This window comes from Microcaecilia unicolor, chromosome 2 (assembly GCF_901765095.1).
Source record: "Microcaecilia unicolor chromosome 2, aMicUni1.1, whole genome shotgun sequence".
In the NCBI taxonomy this organism is placed as follows: Eukaryota; Metazoa; Chordata; class Amphibia; order Gymnophiona; family Siphonopidae; genus Microcaecilia; species Microcaecilia unicolor.
In genome coordinates this window covers 190,228,754-190,251,002 of record NC_044032.1, presented here as the reverse complement: position 1 = coordinate 190,251,002, position 22,249 = coordinate 190,228,754, and the positions used below count along the sequence as shown (strand labels likewise).

The window sequence follows — 22,249 nt, the reverse complement described above, 5'->3', positions numbered from 1 at the left end:
CTACTTAACAAAAGCAGGGAAAGAGACTCTCAGGTGGAGATTTATGCCTTTTCTCTGGTGGGGAGTGGTCTGAAGGTATTCCATAGGACTCCTCCTTCAAGAAGTACTATGGGTCCTCACCAGACACCTATGAACAGTCTGAATCGGAATCAGTGAAAAACTCCACATGGGAGAGCTGAGTCCGTGCCTTCCTCGGATGAGAGGAATCATGCCCATGCCTGGAATGGCATCGAAAAACAGGCTCTCCTCTAGACTCCTGCAAAGTTTCCTCCACAGATGTCAAGGGATACCAATAGGGGCTGGTGTTGACACCCCATGCAGCACCGGCGTCTGTAACCGCACCATTGGTTGAGGGCCTTGCAGGACAGACTGTGATAAGAGTCATGGCTGGCTCAAGCACACTCAGTGCCAATGAACTCTGCACTTGTAAAAGCCCTGCCAAGTGCTCTTGGAGATTGGCTCAGATCTGTTCAAGGGCTGACATCAGCAAAGGGTGGGGCATCAGGTCAGACACTGCCTGCAGAGTTGTATCATCTTAGGTATAAAATAGAGGGGGGGGGGCACTCCTCCCAGTGACAACACTTTTTGGGTACTGATTGCATTGATGCCTCAGAGCTCACAGTACCATGTATCAAGGGGGACCAGTGCTTATTTTTCATGGCCTTTATCCGATGCCAACGAGGATAAAGGAATCCATACACCGTCCAATGGTGATAGGTCCCAAGAGACCTGCTCAGCATCAAGGCAGGTGGAGACCCACGCGATGCTCGACCACTCCCAGTGTCAAGATATAGGTCTGGTAGCCATAGGGACCAATGTTCCTGATGCCGGTGCAGACACAGGTCGATATCAATGATTTGGACTAGAAAGCTGTACAGGAACAGGGTTTGTGGGAATCATGCGAAGATGGATGCATTTCCTACAGGGTTCCCATGGTAGTGTAGTGCAGGGCTCAACAACCCCAGGTGCCATGGCGCCTAGGAGCACCACTGATGGTCTCCACAGTCCTCCTCTTCCCTCCTCCTGCCCAGGTCCAGCCAGCATCTCTCTCTCTCCCTGCCCCCACTTCCCAAATCCTGCTTCTCTCCCTCACCACCACCCCCCTCTTCCCGGGTCCTACAGTCTAACTAACCTGTTTCCTTGGCTGGCAGCAATTAAAACACACTGCTCTTGCTGGCGTTGGGGCATTTCTTTTGCTGGTCCCACACTTGTGAGGTAACGTCCTGCTTCTGAGAAGCAAAGGAAAAGTCCTGACGCCAGCCAGAGCAGCGTGTTTTAATTGCTGCCAGTCAATGAAACAGGTTAGAGTTTAGGACCCAGGAGGAGGAGGGGTGGTGGTGGTGAGGGAGAGACGATGGTGGGAATGAGGGAGAGGGAGATGTGCTGGACCCTGGGGGCTAGAGCTGGAAATGTGTTGGACCCTGGGGAAGGGGAGGGATATGTGTTGGACCCTTGGGGAAGGGGAGGGATATGTGTTGGACCCTTGGGGAAGGGGAGGGATATGTGTTGGACCCTTGGAGGGGGGGGGGGGGGCTAGGACTGGATGGAGATGTGTTGGACCTGGGTGGGGGGGGGGCTAGGGCTGGATGGAGATATACTGGACCCTGGGGGCCTGGAAGGAGATGTGCTGTACCCTGGGGAGCTGGAGGGAGACGTGTTGGACCCTGGGGGGGGGGGGGGCTGAAGGGAGATGTGTTGGACTCTGGGGGGGGGGGGGGAGCTGGAGAAAATTATGCCACACTGAGTACTGGGGCTGGAGGGAATTATTCAAGACTATGAGTATGGGCAGGGGAGGGACAGGGCACAGACATGAGATACTGGGCATGGAGTAAAAATAGGGACACAGGGCAATGCTGGAAAAGGGGTGAGATAGGAACATAGAGGGACGTTGTTGATCATAAGGTGAAGGATAGGGGTACAGAGAGGCAATACTGAATATAAGGGGAGGATAGGGACACTAGTACATAAGTATTGCCATACTGGGACAGACCAAAGGTCCATCAAGTCCAGCATCCTGTTTCCAACAGTGGCCAATCCAGGTCACAAATACCTGGCAAGATTCCCCCAAAAAGTACAAAACATTTTATGCTGCTTATCCCAGAAATAGTGGATTTTCCCCAAGTTCAATTTAATAATGGTCTATGGACTTTTCCTTTAGGAAGCTGTCCAAACCTTTTTTTTTTTTTTTTTTTTAAACTCTGCTAAGCTAACTGCCTTTACCACATTTTCTGGCAACGAATTCAAGAGCTGAATTACACGTTCAGTGAAGAAACATTTTCTCAGATTTGTTTTAAATTTACTACTTTGTAGCCTCATCGCATACCCCCTAGTCCTAGTATTTTTGGAAAGCGTAAACAGACACCTCACGTCTACCCGTTCACGCCACTCATGATTGTATAGACCTCTATCATACTAAAAGAGCTGATACTGAACTTGGGGGATAGACAGGGAACAGGGACACAGAAGAGAGGTACTGGACAGGACAGAGGGACACAGGAAAGATTGACAGGAGACCTTGGAAAGACAGGGGAAAAATGGAAAAGACACAGACAAAACTGAATGGAAAAATAAAATGGTTAGACCACAAAGGTAGAAAAACATTTTATTTATCGATTGGACCATATCAGCTTTGGAAAATGTACATAGGTTGGGTTATTTTACCACACTGGGTTATTTTAGTACAGGAGATGGGCAGGGATGAGGGAGATTACTTGCCGGGACAGGAGGGGACGGGTTAGACCGGCAGGGATGGGTGAAATTTCTGTCCCCATTCAACTCTCTAATTCAGAGCTGGCTCCAAAAATTTTCTTTCTGAGCCTCTCTGAATTTCAGTGCTCTTTTCTGCATATGCAAAGAATACATTATTTTTTATATTACATTATTTGCCATTTTTATCCCACATTAACTATAAAGTTCAATGTGGCTTACAACTATAAACTGGAACTAGGTAAAAGTAAGTTTAAAGAAAAAAAAGTGTCACCTTGTTAATTTTATAAATTTCTAGGAAAGGAAGAAATTTTAACGTTTTTCAAAAGTTTGTAAGATCCCAAAGACCTGATTTTGAACGGTACAGTATTCCACCATTGTGATTCCAAATAAGGGTGGGCAACGATTAAATCACACCTCTGGGCTGGATGGCTTGGTACTAGTAACTTCCCACTGCAGAGAAAATTTTTAAACCTGCTAAATATCATGGAAAGTTGCATATACCCGCTTCCTTTCCACAGTACATTGCTCCCCCTCCCCCCATATAGCTACCTACCTTGATCCTCTCCTGCTGCATCCTTCCCCTGTATATACACCTAAGTCTTCCTTTCTGCTGCTATATCTGTTATCCCTGACACACAGACACCCATTTCTCTCTTCTCCTGCTGAAACCAAGCTCCCCAAGCACATCCCTTCCCCCCCCCCCCCCCCCCCACACATTTATCTTAACATTTAGCTGGCTCTTCATAGGGTCCTTCTGGCAGCGATTCCCACATGCTACTTGCAACTGACATCAATGCCTTCCCTCTGCTACATTATGCCAAGGTGAAATTGGATAGGCAGGGGAGAGAAAGCAATGCTGAACGACAGGAGATAAAATTTTTGATCATGATTAAAAAATGTAATCCTAGTTTTAAAAATTTATCAAATTAATAGTGAACTAAGGGGGCCTTTTCAAAGCCATGCTAGCATTTTTAGCTTGTGGTAAAAGTCAGCTGGCAGTAAACGCCGAGATGCCCATAGGAATAAAAAAAAGCACCTCAGCGTTTTCCACCAGCTGATTTTTACCACAAGCTAAATATGCTAGTATGGCTTTATAATATAATTTGGAACAGTGGAACTGTGGAAGGGAATTTCATCTACCATATTAGATTGATTCTACATCCAGAAAAGAAGTCCTTAAGTTGCTTGGTGACTAGAACTACATCTTGCAAATTGAGTAGTTTGTGTCTACTGAGACTAAGGTATGCGGGGCATAAGTGGCCCCAGTATTCTAGTGCATCACGGAACCAAATTTAGAAAGCCAAGATGGGTTTCTGCTTGTGTGGATTCACTGCTGCAGCCTTGGTTTGTGGGACAGAGGTGAACAGACTCGCCATGCTTCGTGCATTCAGCAAAACTACCAACCAAGCCAAAAAAAAAAAAAAAAAGACATTCCAGGATGTGGTTTCTCATAAGGATATCAGAGACATTGTCCTTTGGTGACTCATGTGAGAAGGGCTCATTCGTGTTGGCTGAATCGATGGGATGAAATCATATGCCATCAACTACTGACATTGTTTATGGAGGCCATGCAAACAGCCATGGGACTGAATGGCAGGTCCAAGTTGGAACAGACATTCATGCTGCTCCTCTCTCTCTCTCTCTCTCTCTCAAGAGTGTTAAACAAGTTTCTCTTGTCAGAGAAACTTTCTGAGAAACAAGCTAAGTAGTGAATTCACTGGTTTGGGTCACTGATTTTGAATTTGCACCTGTGAATTTTGCGACAACTCTTGGTGGTGGTGGTGTATGAAGTTCATATTTTTTTGAAATTTTAAAAAGTACCTATTATGCAATGATTATATTCAAGAGAGAGGTTTGACTGATTATTTGACACTTTGCTGTGTCTAAAGTCATCTCTAGTTTTATGAGAACAATTATACTTTAAGGGGTCCATTTACTAAGCCACGCAAGCGTCTACGTGTGCCCAATGCGTGCCAAAATGGAGCTACTGCCTTGACTACCACGTGGCTCTTGCGGTAATTTCAATTTTGGTGCACGTCCACTATGCATGTCTAAAAAACATTTTTTATTTTCTGGCACGCGTAGCGGACGCGCGCCAAGTGGCATCTGACACGCATACGTCATTATCACCCAAATTCTTTACCGCTAGGTCAATGGCTGGTGGTAAGGTCTCGGATCCAAAATGGGTTTTGATTTTGCCGCACGCCCATTTTGCCCCCCCCCCCCCAAGACCTTTTTTTTTTTTTTTTTAACAGGTGCACTGAAAAACAATTCTGCGCACGTCCAAAACCTGTGCCTACCCTACTGCAGGCCATTTTACAGCACGCCTTTTTAAAAGGACCCCTAAATGTGGTTTACAATTTTTGGTAAATTTCTTCTTTAATTTTGCTTTTGTTGCATAAGATTGTAAGGCATTTATAATTCTTCTACTATTTGGAGTACATAAGTTTTGCTTTGTTTTTCTTTTAATAAGTGAGAGTCAAGCCAATTAGTGGTATGTTTAACCTTGTTAGAGGACAGCTATTTCCCCCCCCCCCCCCCCCCCCCTGTTTATCTATGACATGGCCATTAGTTATAGGATTTAAACTGGTTTAAAGCAGGACAATGTCACACTAGTTAAAAAAATTTAAACATCCATCAACTTTACAGTATTTTGAAGATTACAGAAAAGCATTTTAATTCAAACATGTTGTGGCAGGCTCCGAGTTTGCTACAGTTTACAATAGATCCCAGAGGGAAAGGACACTAGAACAATGGTATATAAACAGATTTCTTAGTGCAACAAGACTTTTTTCTAGAACATCTGATATTCCCTGAAAATAAGAAACATTTATTGTCTTCATGAAATGCATGAAAAAGACAGACCTGACTGGATTAGGGCACTGAAGTAAAATTGCAGCTCTGATTTTAAATGAAGTCTCTATTCAGAGCTGTCAGTGTTTTAAAGGTTCCATTAGTAGCCATCCTATCACAAAGTTTAAATTTACCTCCATCATCAAACAGCCACCATACATCAATAGTGCTTTTGCCTTGCTTCTTTTGAAACTGTTTGCTAGCATCAAGTAGTCTTTGGTCAGTTATACTTAAAGGAGTAGAAGGATCTTTGGGTTCTATTTAAAAAGAAAAGAAAAACCAATATGTTATTTCAATTTCTTAGTACAAATGTTTTACACAAATTTTTTCATATGATAAACTTCATTTGAAAAAAAAATCAAAATTGCTCTTAAAATACATAGAGCAGCACGTATCTAAAAATGGATATTAAGGGCCCCTTTTACAAAGAGGTAGTTATGTGTACTGGTGCTCTGCTGCACATCAATCTGGCATTAATCAGACCTAATATTAATTACGAAAACAAACACAGCTATCAACAGTAAGCAAATTGATATAGCGGCGTATTTTCAAAGCACTTAGACTTACAAAGTTCCACAAGTTACTATGGGGCTTTGTAAGTCTAAGTGCTTTGAAAATACACCTCATAACCATTCAAATAGAAACAGCATATTAGGGATACACCATAGCTGACATTCTTCAAAAACATTTTATTGATGGGAATGTTCAAAATAATATTTTGCACAGGTATAACACAAATTGCTTGCTTAAATAGGCCATCTGAAAACTGCTCACCTTTAGCATGGACGGAAAAAAAAAAAGTCACATTGTGGACTTTCACCTGCAGGGAGAGGGGTAACTGGTGCAGGAAAAAAAGCCTTTCCATTAAAAAAAAAAAAAAAATCAGGCACAAATGACCACATGCTGTTTGTACACATGATAATTTTCAAAGTGGAAGTCTACACATTTTCTGTTTGAAAATTGTACAAAACGTATTTTAAAAAAATACATGTATGGTCTTTGCATAAACAACAAGTTTTGAATATTGTCCCTTGAATCTACTACTTGCTCGCTTAATACTTTATTGATAACCAGAGACTATACCTCCACTCATATCTGGCCTCCTACGAAGCACTAAGTTTATGTCTCCTTGTAGAATTTTAGATTTTCAAGTTCAGAGAAAAAGCCTATACATTCTATTAAAATTTCCTAATATAAAATAATTGGTGTGCATAAAACCTTACTCTAATATTAAGAGGAATTATGCACACTACTTCCCCGAATGCTACTGTAGCTGCAAACAAGCCAAATCACACCAGAAAAGCTGTTTCAAATAGGTAATTGATTTTGAAAATATAAGAATTTAAATAAATACTAGTGGAACCATGCCCGTTTCCTCAACAATGAAACGGGTCCTAGGAAGGATGTCATGTAAGCTTTTTTTTTTCTCTCTCTTCCCTTCCCTCCCCCTCCATGTCCAACGATTCTTCCCTCCCCCTCCATATCCAGCGATTCTCCTCTTCCCTGCCCTCCCATCTGTGTCCTGTGATTCTCCTCTTCCCTGCCCTCCCATCCGTATCCGGTGATTCTCTCCTCTACTGTCCTCCCATCCCATCCATGGTAAAATTATGTATCATACCTGATAATTTTCTTTCCATTAATCATAGCTGATCAATCCATAGACTGGTGGTTGTGTCCATCTACCAGCAGGTGGAGATAGAGAGCAATCCTTTTGCCTCCCTATATGTGGTCATGTGCTGCCGGAAACTCCTCAGTATGTCGATATCCAAGCTCCATCCGCAGGACTCAGCACTTAGAGAATTACACCCACAAAGGGACACTCTGCCCAGCTCACCACCGCCGAAACGGGGGAGGGGAATTAACCCAGCTCATCCCCACACAAGTGGGGGAGGGGAATCCGTCCAGCTCATCCCCGCGGAGCGGGGGAGGGACACCACACCCGCCGATGCGGGGGGATCTGGCTTATCCTGCAACCGCAACCGCGGGAGGAGCTGACTGACCCTAACACCGCCGAAGCGGGAGGGGTACAAAGCTGCCCTACTGCCGCAAGAAGCGGGAGGGAGCGCCGGCAGAATTTAAGTCTCAATCCAGCCCCGTAAAACGGAGGGGAGAGGAATGCAGCAGCTCACTGTAACACAAATTCGTCTCAACTCTTGAAGAATCCATTGAAAAACTTGAACACGAAGTCCTCCTGAACAGGAACTGAAGACTAAACTTGAACCTGAAATGCAACCAGAATATAACCAATACAGATATCTGGGAGGGACTATGGATTGATCAGCTATGATTAATGGAAAGAAAATTATCAGGTATGATACATAATTTTACCTTCCATATCATCATGCTGATCAATCCATAGACTGGTGGGATGTACCGAAGCAGTACTCACCCAGGGCGGGACATTGAAATCCCTGACCGCAACACTGAAGCTCCAAACCGGTCCTCCGCCCGAGCAACCACAGTCAAGCGGTAATGCCTGGAGAAGGTATGGGCCGATGCCCAAGTTGCCGCCTTGCAAATCTCTTCCAAGCAGACGGACCCGGCCTCTGCCATCGAGGCCGCCTGAGCTCTAGTGGAGTGAGCTTTCAGCTGGATAGGCAGCACCTTCCCCGCGGCCACATAAGCCGCTGCAATGGCTTCCTTGACCCATCTTGTCACTGTAGGCTTAGAAGCCTGCAGACCCTTACGAGGACCTGCAAACAGGACAAACAGATGATCCGATTTCCGGAAATCATTGGTCATTTCCAAGTATCTGATGATGACTCGTCTCACATCCAGATATTTGAGAGCAGAGTATTCCTCTGGGTAGTCCTCCCTACGAAAGGAAGGGAGACAGAGCTGCTGATTCACATGGAAGCGAGAAACAATCTTGGGCAGGAAGGAAGGCACTGTGCGAATAGACACTCCTGCCTCAGTGAACTGCAGAAAAGGCTCTCGACATGAGAGTGCCTGGAGCTCGGAAACTCTTCTGGCTGAAGTGATAGCCACCAAAAAGACTGCTTTCAACGTCAGGTCTTTCAGAGATGCCCTAGACAAGGCTTCTGCAAGGCTCTTAGCACCAGGTTGAGATTCCACGCAGGCACCACTGAGTGCAGAGGAGGGTGCAGGTGATTAACTCCCTTGAGAAAGCGCACCACATCTGGCTGCGAAGCCAGGGAAGCACCCTTCAGGCGGCCCCTGAAGCAAGCCAGAGCCGCTACCTGGACTTTAAGGGAACTGAGCGACAGGCCTTTCTCCAGACCTTCTTGCAGGAACGCCAACACTGAAGAAATTGGAGCAGTGAAGGGAGAAAGTGAGCCTGCTTCACACCACGCTGCAAAGGTACGCCAAACCCTGGCGTAAGCAGTAGAAGTAGAGCGCTTCCTCGCTCTCAGCATAGTGGCGATGACCTTGTCTGAGAAGCCCTTCTTTCTCAGACGCTGCCGCTCAATAGCCAGGCCGTAAGACCAAAGGGGGAGGGATCCTCCATCACCACGGGACCCTGATGTAACAGGCTCCACTGGCAGCCGCAGAGGATCGTCGACTGAGAGCCTGATCAAGTCCGCATACCAGGGACGTCTGGGCCAGTCCGGACCCACCAGGATTATCCGGCCCGGATGTTTTGCCACCCGGTCTAGCACCCTGCCCAACATGGGCCAGGGCGGGAACACAGAGAAGCTCCTGTGTCGGCCACTGTTGGATAAGAGCATCTACTCCCAGGGATCGAGGGTCCTGTCCTCTGCTGAAAAAGCGCAGCACTTGGCAATTGGCCGATGACGCCATCAGATCTAGGCTCGGCTGGCCCCAGCGCTTCGTGATATCCAAGAACGCCTGAGCAGATAGCTGCCACTCTCCGGGCTCCAAGGTATGGCGACTGAGAAAGTCCGCCTTGACATTCATGACTCCGGCAATGTGAGCCGCTGACAGCTGTTCCAGGATCGCTTCCGCCCACTGGCATAGATTCATGGCCTCCTTGGCTAGAGGGGCGCTCTTGGTACCTCCTTGGCGGTTGACATAGGCCACAGCATTGTCCGACAGGACCCGTACTGGCTTCAACGCCAGTACCGGGATGAACTCCAAAAGCGCCAACCGAATGGCTCTGAGTTCCAGGAGGTTGATAGACCACTCTGCCTCTGCAGGAGACCAGAGCCCCTGCGCTGTCCTTCCCAAGCAGTGGGCTCCCCAGCCCGACAAAGAGGCATCCGTCATGACGACAATCCACTCCGGGGTCACCAGAGGCATTCCTGCAGACAACTTGTCTGTCTGCATCCACCAGCTCAGCGCCTTGCGCACTGCCGGGACCAAGGGAAGGCGCACAGCATAATCCTCCGACATCGGAGTCCAGCGCTGCAGCAGAGAGAGTTGTAGTGGTCTCATATGAGCCCTGGCCCAGGGCACCACTTCCATCGTGGCCGTCATAGAGCCCAACAGCTGCACATAGTCCCAAGCCCGAAGAGGAGAGGCTACTAGGAACTGGTCCACCTGAGCCTGAAGTTTGACAATCCGATTGTCTGGCAGGAACACTCTGCCCACTTGGGTGTCGAATCGAACTCCCGGATACTCCAGGGACTGAGTCGGGCGCAGCTGGCTCTTCTCCCAGTTGATGATCCACCCCAGGGAGCTCAAAAGAGCAACTACCCGGTCCACAGCTTTGCCGCACTCTGCATAAGAGGGGGCTCGGATCAACCAGTCGTCCAGATAAGGATGGGCTTGTACTCCTTCCTTTCGCAGGAAGGCCGCGATGACCACCATTACTTTGGAGAAGGTCCGCGGAGCAGTAGCCAACCCGAAAGGGAGGGCTCTGAACTGGAAGTGTCGGCCCAGGACTGCAAAACGCAGAAAGCGTTGATGAGGAGGCCAGATGGGAATATGCAGGTACGCTTCCTTGATGTCCAAGGAAGCCAAGAACTCTCCTGCCTTCACTGCCGCTATAACAGAGCGGAGAGTCTCCATGCGAAAGTGCCGCACTTTCAAGGCCCGATTGACCCCTTTGAGGTCGAGGATAGGCCGGACAGAACCTCCTTTCTTTGGTACCACAAAGTAAATGGAGTAACGTCCCTTGCCAATCTGATTTTCTGGCACCGGAACGACCGCACCCAGGCGTATCAGGTTGTCCAAGGTCTGCTGCACTGCCACAGCTTTGACCGGAGACTTGCAGGGAGAGAGTACAAACCCGTCTCTTAAGGGTCGGCAGAACTCTAACTTGTAGCCGTCTCTGATGACTTCCAGCACCCAAGCGTCTGAAGTTACTCTGGTCCACTCGCCCAGAAACGAGGACAGGAGTCCTCCAATCTGCACTGGGCCATGGACCAGGACCCCGTCATTGGGTACGAGACCCTGGGGGAGGACCGGAGGACGTACCTTCCGGGACGGCGGTCTCTGCGAAAGGAATGCTGCTTGGGGGAGAAGTTCCTTTTGAAGGAAGAGGGGGCAGAGGAGCCCGACTTGCCCGGGCGGTACCGACGGGCTTCCTGAAACCGTCCTCTGGAGATACCGGGGCGAGCACTGGCCCGAGCCCTGACCTCTGGTAACCTCTTGCCCTTAGACGTGCCGAGATCGGTCACAATTTTGTCCAGCTCGACCCCAAAGAGCAGCTTGCCTTTAAAAGGCAACTTAGCCAGGCGGGACTTAGAGGCGTGGTCCGCAGACCAATGTTTCAGCCAAAGCCAGCGCCGCGCAGAGACTGTCTGAGCCATGCCTTTAGCCGAGGCTCTCAAGACATCATACAGTAAGTCTGCCAAATAAGCCAAGCCCGATTCCAGGGCCGGCCAGTCAGCCCTCAAGGAAGGATCTGAGGGGGAAGCCCGCTGCACCATCGTCAGGCACGCCCTGGCCACATAGGAGCCGCAAACTGAGGCCTGCATACTTAAGGCAGCCGCCTCGAAGGACGACCTTAAAGCCGCTTCCAATATTCTGTCTTGGGCGTCCTTTAGTGCTATGCCACCTTCCACCGGCAACGCCGTTTTCTTAGTCACCGCAGTGATTAAAGAATCCACGGTAGGCCAAAGAAAGGCCTCACGTTCACTTTCAGGCAAAGGATAGAGGCGGGACATAGCCCTAGCCACTTTGAGGCTCGCTTCCGGGACATCCCATTGAGCTGAAATTAAGGTGTGCATGGCATCATGCACGTGGAAGGTTCTAGGCGGGCGCTTCATCCCCAGCATAATGGCGGAGCCAACAGGGGCTGAGGGAGAGACGTCCTCCGGAGAGGAAATCTTCAAAATGCTCATGTCCTGCATTAACAGGTTGGGCAAATCCTCTGAGCGAAAGATCCGTGCTGCAGAGGGGTCATCCGCTCCATCCGAGTGGGAATCCGTCTCCTCCAAGGAATCCCCAAAGGACCGTTGGGAGAACTCAGATACGCTGCCCTCATCTACATCAGAGGAAACAGCGTCCTCTAAGGCCTGGGCATCCACCCGAAGGCGTTTACTTCCGGGGGCCTCAACCCCTTTATCGGACAAGGGAGAAGGGGCAGCGTTCTGCATAAGGAAGGCCTGATGCAGCAGCAAAATAAACTCGGGGGAGAAACCCCCCAAACTGTGCAATTCAGCAGCCTGGGCCACAGCCCTAGACGCACCCTCAACCGGCGCTCGCAAGAGCGGGGGAGAACCATGCTGCGCATCCAAGATGGCGTCCGGCGCGACACTCCGCGAAGGAGCCGCGCGGGAAGAACGGCGCTTCACTTTAGCCGCTTTTTTGCCATCGCCCAAGTCAAGGGCGGCCATGGCATGAACGTCTCCCAGCTCAAGGGCGGCCCAAGAAGAAGCCGTCCGAGCAGAGTGGCCGGCCAAGATGGCGGAGGCGAGCAGCGGGGGATGGGCGTTTATGGCGGGAAAAACCACCGCGCCGGAGGAAGACCCGGGACACTGACCGGCCTCCAAACTGACACCCAACAAGGGCGAATCAGACTTTAAAACCCCCGCATCCCCGCTAGAAGCGCACACGCGGTCCGGGAAGCGATTCTTCGCGCCCTCGCCCTCCGACGCCATAGGCCACGTGGAGATCAATCGGGGAACCCCCTGCCCGCTATAAAAAGGTAAAAATTACCTGCTTCTCGCTCCGAGCTGTAACGACCTGGTGTCCCAGTGAGTAGCTGCAATAAACGTTTAAATAAACGTCGAAATAAACGCCCTTAAGGACGTTCAAAATTTTTTTTTTTTTTTTTAACGGAGCCAGCGGGAGGGGGGAGAAAAGGAGGGACCTGGCGCCACCAGGTTTGCACTTGCTCAAGAAGAGCCCTCAACCCCAGGCACTCAACAAAACCTAAAAATTAGGCTTGGAGGCCTAGCCAGAGCTGCTGCTGTGTGTGACCACCACCTGCTGAGATAGAGAACATACTGAGGAGTTTCCGGCAGCACATGACCACATATAGGGAGGCAAAAGGATTTCTCTCTATCTCCACCTGCTGGTAGATGGACACAACCACCAGTCTATGGATTGATCAGCATGATGATATGGAAGTCCATCAATTCTCCTCTGCCCTGCCCTCCCCTTCCTCCCTCCCCTCGATGTCCCGTGATTCTCTCCTCCCCTTGATTTGTACCTGAACATTCTCTGGCTGGCTGGCGCTGGCTTCCGTTCCGTTCGTAACATCCCTCCTGATGTCAGCTCGCCTCCAGCGTTCCCTTCCCCTCTCACTGTTCCGCCCTCTGACGTCATTACGTCTTGACACGAGGGCAGGACAGTGAGGGGGAACGGAACGCTGGAGGCTGGCTGATGTCAGGAGATGTTACGAACCCAGGCAGCCAGACATGGAACGTTGGAGGTGCAAATTATTATATAGGATAAGTGAGCAACTGTAGATGGATGATAAAATGGATGAGTACATAATTACATCTTCAAATTCTCCCATTATACTTCTGTACATTTTTTAAAATGTATATTTAAATCTATTAGAAGAGGAAGAATTATAATGGCAAGTTTTTTTCACTTTAACATGTCAACAGCCAGCATTACACTACAACATATAAAGAAACTATATGCTAGAAATAAAAATTAACAGAACCACCACCAAAATAAAATCAAATAAAAAGATGGAAAATGCCTGCCTTCTTTCAACAGAGGTTGTGTTGGAGTCTTGCCATCTTCTTCCTCATCTGGATTTTGTTTAAAAAATACAAAATAAATGTTAGTTTCTTTCATACTGTTAATGTAAATGGAAAAAAATTATTACATTGATAAGCAACACATACTATGATGAGAAATCCATGAGAAAACATGAGTGTTTAAGCAAGCTACTAGCTCCTCTGAGGAGCATCACAAATCCCCCATAACAGGTTATGCACAAAATGGGAGCAAGCAAAAATACAAATGGATATGAGCCATATGACAGCAAACTAAATGGTGTACTGATTACTGGTTAGCAAATGGACAATACAAATATTAAATAAACAAGCAACTGGTACATAAAAACTACCATAAAATGATGAAAACATACACAAGGGCTCTTTATTATAACAAAGAATACTGTCATAAAACCACACACACAGACAATATTAAAATACAACATTAAAAGAATCACATATTAAGAAATCCATTGACAGATCATGCATCCAACATGTTTCAGCATCAAAATACCTGCCTCAGGAGACTTAATTCAAAGGTGGTGATGCTTATAAGAAATAGCCAATAATGCCCATCCTTTTTTTTTTTTTTTTTTTTAAATGGTGGGTATCATTTTCCCAAGTGCGTAAACTACACCACTGACTACATTAACTCATACAAAATGCAAACAAACCAATGAATCAGCTGTATAATGCTCTCTGTTGGCTGTTCCCTTTACACATCAACATCTATGAATTAAGTACTACTACTACTATTTAGCATTTCTATAGCGCTACAAGGCGTACGCAGCGCTGCACAAACATAGAAGAAGGACAGTCCCTGCTCAAAGAGCTTACAATCTAATAGACAAAAAATAAAGTAAGCAAAGCAAATCAAATCAAATCAATTAATGTGTACAGGAAGGAGGAGAGGAGGTTACAAGTGGTTACGAGTCAAAAGCAATGTTAAAGAGGTGGGCTTTCAGTCTAGATTTAAAGGTGGCCAAGGATGGGGCAAGACATAGTCCCCTAAGGCTGGCAGTTTGATGTCAAAGCATATTGGGCACATGATCTGTCAATGTACTTTGTCATAATGCATGATTCTTTTGACGTTCTATTTAATCTTAAAACTTTTTTTATTACGTTTTCAAAGACACTCCCCAGAAGGGGGGGGGGGGGGGGGGGGGGAACCCAGAACAAAAAGGTATATGGCTTTATGTTGTTAGTATTTATTTTTATTTATAAAGAGCCTAGTTTGTCCATTCCTTTGTTTCATATGTTTTTATGGTATTAGGATTGCTTTTATGTACAAACTGATGTAGTTTCTATTTATTATTTTATATTAATTAGTGCTGCATTTGTATATTTGCTAATCTATAATCAGTGCACCATTTAGGATGCCATAATATAGCAGAAAGACCAAACAGCTCAGTTATGACTGTTCACACTGCTAAGGACATCTCTCAGCTGTCATCCACAACATGAGATCATCTGTAAGATTTTACACCTTACCCAGAGCAGTCTCGTCTTCCTCCTTTGGGTATAAGATCATACAAGAGTCTCACTTAATTCTACCCAGACCCCTTCCCTCCCATGTCCAACTACAAAGCTCTGCAGTAATCCCAACAGTCTGCCCAATTAGTATGCCATTGTCTGAATACTGAGACTCTTAGATCCTCTACTTAACTGCCAGATGAAGCATGCTTTATAACTAATACAACACAGGGTTTATTACATAACTGGCATCCTGCAAGAGGCATCCATATGTTAGTCAGATCTTCCATCACTGAGAAACCCAAACACATGGATCAGGGGTCTCAAATCTGTCCTGGGGGGAACCCCAGACAGTCAGGTTTTCAGGATATCCATAATGAATATGCATGAGATAGATCTGCATACCAAGGAGGTAGGGTACACAAGCCTCATACATATTCATTGTGAATATCCTGAAAACCTGACTGGCTGGGGCTCCCCAAGGACAAGTTTGGGAATCAGTCACACGGTGCTTGTATTTCCTCCAGGATTTCTAACATTTCATATTAAGCATTTTGTCATTTATTCTGGTGAATCAGGCAAATACAATTAACATGTGCCATTAGGTTGTGCTTTCTGCTCTCTACTTGTAGCAAATAAAGATCTTCTGTGCTCAGCCCTATTAAATTCCTATGACCTGGGAGTACATTCTATACATCCACATACAAAACATGTCACTTAATTACATCTGAGAATGTATCTTGGGTCATCATCTTTCAAGAGCTTGGTGCAGCTGTATGGCTGTTCTATAAGTGGCACTCATTTTGTTTTGTTTCTGGACCTCTATTGTTCTGTGTCAATGAGTATATAAAGTTTCTAAACCCAACCCACCAACCAAGCCCTCTATTTCTTTTACTCTACCTCTTACCATTGCTCTGTGTCCCAAGTAGACTTAACCCTCATTATGAGACAATATCTCTAAATGGGTTAGTTTTATGCATACCACGACAGTAATAAGCCTCAGTCTTAAGCTAGGATATGTGGAATATAATTTCAATCTCAAATTTACTGTTAATACTCACTATAGTACTAGCATTGTGGCAAAAAGTTTCTTCAGAAGTTGATATGTTGTTAAAACATATTGGCAACCTATCTAGGTGTGCTTGAAAATTTCTTTTAATCAAGCCTGTGGCACCCCAAAAAATGGAAAATATTTCTGTATCTTTCTGCCACATTTCTTGGTCCTTAAAGATCTCCCTTTCTCTATGTGATTCACAGAGTGGTTCTTTCTTTTACCACTATATCCAGTTTCCTTGCATTCAGCATTTTATCAGTCTAAGATCCCAATGCTTTTCCAGAACAGTGATGTTCTATTGTTTACAGAGCTTCCGATAAACAAGATGTGACACCCTGTTGTGCTTTTCTATATAGAAATATTTTGCTATCAGAACTCTACAAGCAAGCTACGAATAAACATTTCCATCTTTTTCTTACAGAATTTACAGTTGCCTGTTGTACCAGTTTTTTCTATGCTTGCTATAAACCATCTTGTCCATAATCCACTGTCATGGGTTGTAACTATCACACGCTCATCTTAGGTTTAAATTTACCTCTCCTTAACCATTCATGTGTCTAGCTGTGATTGACAAACAGTACCTGGAGCAAACTTGGTATTTCTTACTGTACTAATGCATCTGCCACTTGTCTTTCCTCATTTGCTGATCTAATACTCTGAAGAATATTTTTCTCTTTCTTTGCAAACTGTTGCTTCCTTCACTATGGTACCAGTGGATTCTCACTTATCTCTTCTACTTGTTGAACACCTATTCAAGTTTAATGATCAAGATAATCATAAAATATGAAATAAAACATCCAGAATCGTACACCTTTTGCGCAGTTTGGATCTGATGGCACGGTTAAGCTGGAAGCCTATGACAGTAGTTCAAGAGGTATTATCTATTTTTATGAGGCCCATTCCTCTTTTGGCTTGGGGACTGTATAAGTCTTGGCATACACTGATTCTTATAAATGATCTCATGGGCATGGAGTGTTGTACATCCAGTGTTCCATAACCTTTATGAAACCAGTCCATAATTCCAAAGTTGAATGAGAGTGCGGGAATTGCCATCTGATTAATGGCTTGGATTTTATTCTGTGATGTTAAATAACTATTAAACATCAATTTTAGTATCTTGTAATATTCTTTACTGATTGTCTCAGTGATTTATACTCAATTTTTATTCTTCTCTCTACTCCCAGATATTTATATACACCTTTCTGTTCAAGTTCCTTTATCTCAGAGTCTTCAGTCAGAAGGATGTTTTCAGTACTGAGCAATTTCCCTCAAAGGAAAGCTGCTTTAGCACATTTATTCAGACCAAGTCATCTTGATGTCATATGAGTAGCTTTTCACCACATGGCATGGTTCCACTAATTGTTGGTCACAAGCTTCAAGTCATCTGCAAACAGTAAATGTAATGTAACCTCTGGATCATTCCATTTTTAAGATTAAGGCTAAACTCATAGTTAAAGAGTTGAGAGTACAATGGATTAAGAGCCACATAACACAAATGTGGTGACAGAGAGGCTCCCTGAAATATTCCTTGCTGAATATTGATGTTAGGAATTACAAACTGTCCCACCTTCAGATAACTGTATGTGGAACACCTCTGCTCACAATTATTTTATTTTTCCTTCAATGCATTTTTTTTTTCCAAGGAGGCATTTTCTCTCTATTCTTCCTGTGTCCCTGCATCCTTACTGGTAATTTTTGCTGGACAGTATTGTGTTTGATAAATTTCTGTGACATCCAAAGATTTTCCCTTTATACAGGTTATGGCCTTACTCATCTTACTTATCGCACTCTTTACTCTAGGTTAGGGTCCATGGTATATGAATACATATTTGCCATAGAAGTAAAAGCCTCAGATGGGCATAACAAAAGTAAAGTTGAAACCCTTTCCTGGAACCCAACATATCCAAATAAATTAGGAGCTCACTTTGACATATTAATAACTGTTGCACAATATCTAATACAGACCAACTGGAAAAACTTCAAGCTTCTAAAGGAACACTTTTGGTGGCAATCAGTACATCATCACAAATTTGAATTAGCAGCTGCCACCTTAAACGGATCTCTTCATAAAAGCACCTAATCTGGTCACCTTTAAATGAATATTTTAAGTCACTTGATTTATAAAACAATCACAAGGTTTATTATTATCTTAAACAACAGAAATAGATAGCTTTAAAAAAATTATTAATATTAATGTTAATTTTGCTTTCTGTATTATAATTTCTATATGTTCTTATAACACATGCCTCTGATGTGTATCCATATCTGTATTCATATTGTTTTTTCCAATACTGTTCATGTTTGGTTTTCTCCTTTGTTATAAGTTTTAAACTTCAATAAATTTTCATGGAAAAAACCCCCTAATTGTTAATTCCTCCATCTTTGAATCTTTTACCTTTCTTCTTCCCCTTCAGTTGACATCTTAGCATGTCCCTCATTTATCTCACTCTTACCATTCTGGATCTCTTCTCTCCATTGCTATCTCATTTTTCCTTCTAGTACTCTGTTCTGAGCTGCATCTTCCTCTCTTATCAACCTTTGTCCTGATGTTCCTTTCGATCCCTTTTATCTCCCTCTGCATCAGCTCTTTCACTTGAGCTCTTTTATGGATCCCCTTCTTTCCATGTGTCAACATTTCGTCTGGTGTTTTTCAACCCCTTTTTTCTCTCTCCATAACACCTTTTTCTACATACACCTTTGTTCTGGTGCTCCTGCCTAAGTCTTTTTTTGCTGTCCATCTCTGTTTCTACATGTTATCATTCATATACTTTTTCTTTCATCTGTGAAATTAGGGATCTTAAATTTGTATCAGTCACTTTTTGCAGCTTTTTCTCTGGCAATATTCCTCTTTTCTCCAGTTTATACAAGGTTTGTTCCATAAAATTAGCAGTACATTATCTCTATCTGCAGGACTTTACTTAATTGTGGTTAATCCTCCTAACTTTTTCATTCACTTCCATTTATCTCCTGCTGCAGTGGGTCCTTGAAGAAATTCACCATGGTCTTTACCTGCAGCAGGGATATTATCCTTATCTACAGTGTCTGCACTATCACTACCACCTCTAACCCTACAGTGTAAGCTATGGGTGGGCACCTCTTTATCCTGGATGACATGCGGCCAGTATGTTCCAACCATACTTTAACTGTTGTGTTGCCTGGTTGAGAATCAGTATAGATATTATATAACAGGGTCATTATGTGAATGTACTGAAGATGTGGGGATTAAACTTATTCTTTCCCCCTAAGAGATGTACAGTAATCCACCAGCTGCTGCTGAAATGTTATGCTCTGCTCCTTTTTGACCTCATTAGGTTTGATAGTAACTTTGCATCCCAGCTAACATTTTGTGTAGTAAACATTTTAATTTGATCATGTTGTCTTTTAAACGATATTGCCACTAGCACCGCAATGCACTCAATAATCATATTACCCTAAATGGTTTAGTCTCTGTAGGTAAAAAAATGCCAAGGGTAGCACTGTATACCAGACATTAATGGGTTTTTCCTATTTAGATACAGAAGGCATTCCAAGTCTATTTTAATGATTAATTTGTTACCTCAATGTTATTTCTACTTATATGACAGACATGACCTGTTTGACGATTTGCAAATGTAGCTGGGCTTTGGATGATTTAAAGTTCATTCATACCTGTTTCCTTGGTAAAATTTATTTTACAAAAAAAAAAAGAAAACCACCACAAACCATCAGTGGAAAAAAAAAACAATGCCTTCAAAGACATTTGGAAATCTGTGGTACACCTTGGGATATCCCAATTTCCATTTGTCCATCTTACATTAGATAAGCAGCTTGTGGCTTTAAAAGGGTGCAGTCCTTTCACCCGGCATTTGCTCACAAAGGAGAAATGAGATATTACCTGATAATTTTTTTTCATTTGTCTTTCCCAGTATTCCAGAATCTGTGGGATAGTTGTGTCCATCAACCAGAAGGTGGAGATAAAGAACTGAAAACTGAGCTGAGAATCTCTCTCTTGGCATCCAGTCTAGTTCCTCAGTAATTAGGTAGACAAGCAATAAGGATAAACTCAGAACACACATGACGACATTAAACAACTCGCTAACCTAACACTAACCAGATGAACAAACGTGTGGACCTCTCATCTCTGGACAACTTGTAGAGAACAAGAGATATATATGCAGGAAGACCATGCAAGTTGAGTGTCATTATTTGACCTATTACTTCGCACTGACTAAACATCTCAGAAACCTCGATGTGGGCCTTTGGAATAGTGGTAAGGACTAATGGAAAGAAAATTATCAGGTAAGACCTAATTTCTCCTCCTATTGGGAAGCTTCCCAATATTCCAGAACCTATGGGATGTTCAAAAGCAATCCCTTGAATGGGTGGGATCGTGGCACTGCTGCCTTGAGAACTGAAGCGCCAAAACTGACTGCCAAGTACAGTTAACATCCACCCTGCAGTGCTTAGTAAAAGTATGCAGCGTCGACCACATTGCCACCTTGCAAATATCAACCAGAGATAGTAGTCTCCACCCACGATGTCTCTGTACACCTTGTAGAATGAGCCCACAAGGCCTCAGGAGCCTGTTTCCTTGCAAGCAAATAAGCTGACGCCACCTAGCAATTGTTGGCTTGGAAGTCATGAGGCCAAGCATCTGTTCACCAAAAAGCACAGTCTGTCCTATTTGTGAAACTTATTCATGGCTTCCAGATACCTAATGAAGACTATATGCACATTGAGAAGCTTCAAGGAATAATAAGCCTCTTCAACCTCCCTGCAAAAGGATAGAAGCTCCACAGATTGGTTGAGATGAAATGCCGATACCACTTTCAGAAGAAAGAAAGGAACAGTGCGTAGTGAGACCCCCTACCTCCAAAATGCGAAGAGAGAGATCCCAATAAGGCAGCCTGAAGCTCCGAAACCCTACGTGCCAATGCAATAGCCACTAAGAATGCTGTATTTAGTGTAAGATCTTTCGAGGAGGCCTTCTGGAGTGGCTCAAAAGGAGGTTTCTGAATAGCCTGCTCCCCACAAGAACTGAATTGTATTCGGATGAGCCACAAGAGACATGGTGAAATTAGATCTTACCTGCTAATTTTCTTTCCTCTAGACCCTCCAGACCGGTCAAGACGCATGGGTTATGTCCTCCTACCAGCAGAGGGAGACTGAGAAACACTGAACTTTTGAATACTGTATATATAACCTGTGCAGTACATTCACTAGCCAGTATAACCCTGACAAAGCAGAGAAAACAACAACACCAACTAGAACTAATAACCCCGTACGTGGTAATTGTCAATTGGACACTTTCTTCATATCCTTCATTGTGTCCTTCAGATAGTGTGTGCTTCCACAGGTGGACGAACAAACACGGTCACACCTGACCAGACTTATACAAACCAAGTCTGAAACCATAGAAATCACACTCAACAGCTGCCAAGATAGAACAACAGACTACAGACCTCTTGGCCTACAGTACAGACAGGGCGGGCCTTGACCGGTCTGGAGGGTCTAGAGGAAAGAAAATTAGCAGGTAAGATCTAATTTCACCTTCCTCCACGACCCTCCAGACCGGTCAAGACGCATGGGACGTACCCAAGCAGTAATATCTTAAGGGCGGGAACCCCGTAGGCCCGAGGTCAACACCGCAGCCCCAAACCCTGCCTCTTCCTTGGCATGCACATCAATCCTGTAATGTTTAACAAAGGAATGCAAAGACGACCAAACCGCCGCTCGACAAATATCCACCGGAGGAATCAAACTACTCTCCGCCCAGGAGGCCGCCATACTCCTGGTAGAATGAGCCGAAAATTCCTTAGGGACCACGCGGCCCTTCAGCAAATACGCCGAAGCAATTGACTCCTTCAACCATCTAGCTATTGTAGCTTTGGAAGCTGCCGCGCCCTTCCTTGCCCCACCATGGAGAATGAACAAACGATCAGAAAGCCTATAGTGACGAGTTCTGGAAATGTAACAGCGCAAGACTCTTCGCACATCCAACTTGGCCAGTCGACGCTGCTCTGCATCCCCGGCCAAGTCACCCAAAACTGGCAAGGAAATCACTTGATTCACATGAAACTCTGAGACCACCTTGGGCACAAAGGACGGCACCGGGCGCAACGAAACCCTTTCCTTGGAA

The 22,249-nt window shown here is 44.9% G+C and overlaps 1 protein-coding gene across 1 annotated transcript in view; it reads right to left on the bottom strand.

The window, feature by feature from the left end:
- The window catches only part of SLC12A2 (solute carrier family 12 member 2), a 352,311-nt gene that overhangs the window by 75,918 nt on the left and 254,144 nt on the right, over window positions 1–22,249 (bottom strand). The window contains exons 21-22 of the mRNA XM_030193587.1: window positions 13,590–13,637; window positions 5,697–5,819 (exon numbers count right to left, since the gene is read on the bottom strand). Of these exons, the coding sequence (XP_030049447.1) occupies window positions 5,697–5,819; window positions 13,590–13,637 (171 nt within the window). The remainder of the gene's footprint in view (window positions 1–5,696; window positions 5,820–13,589; window positions 13,638–22,249) is intronic.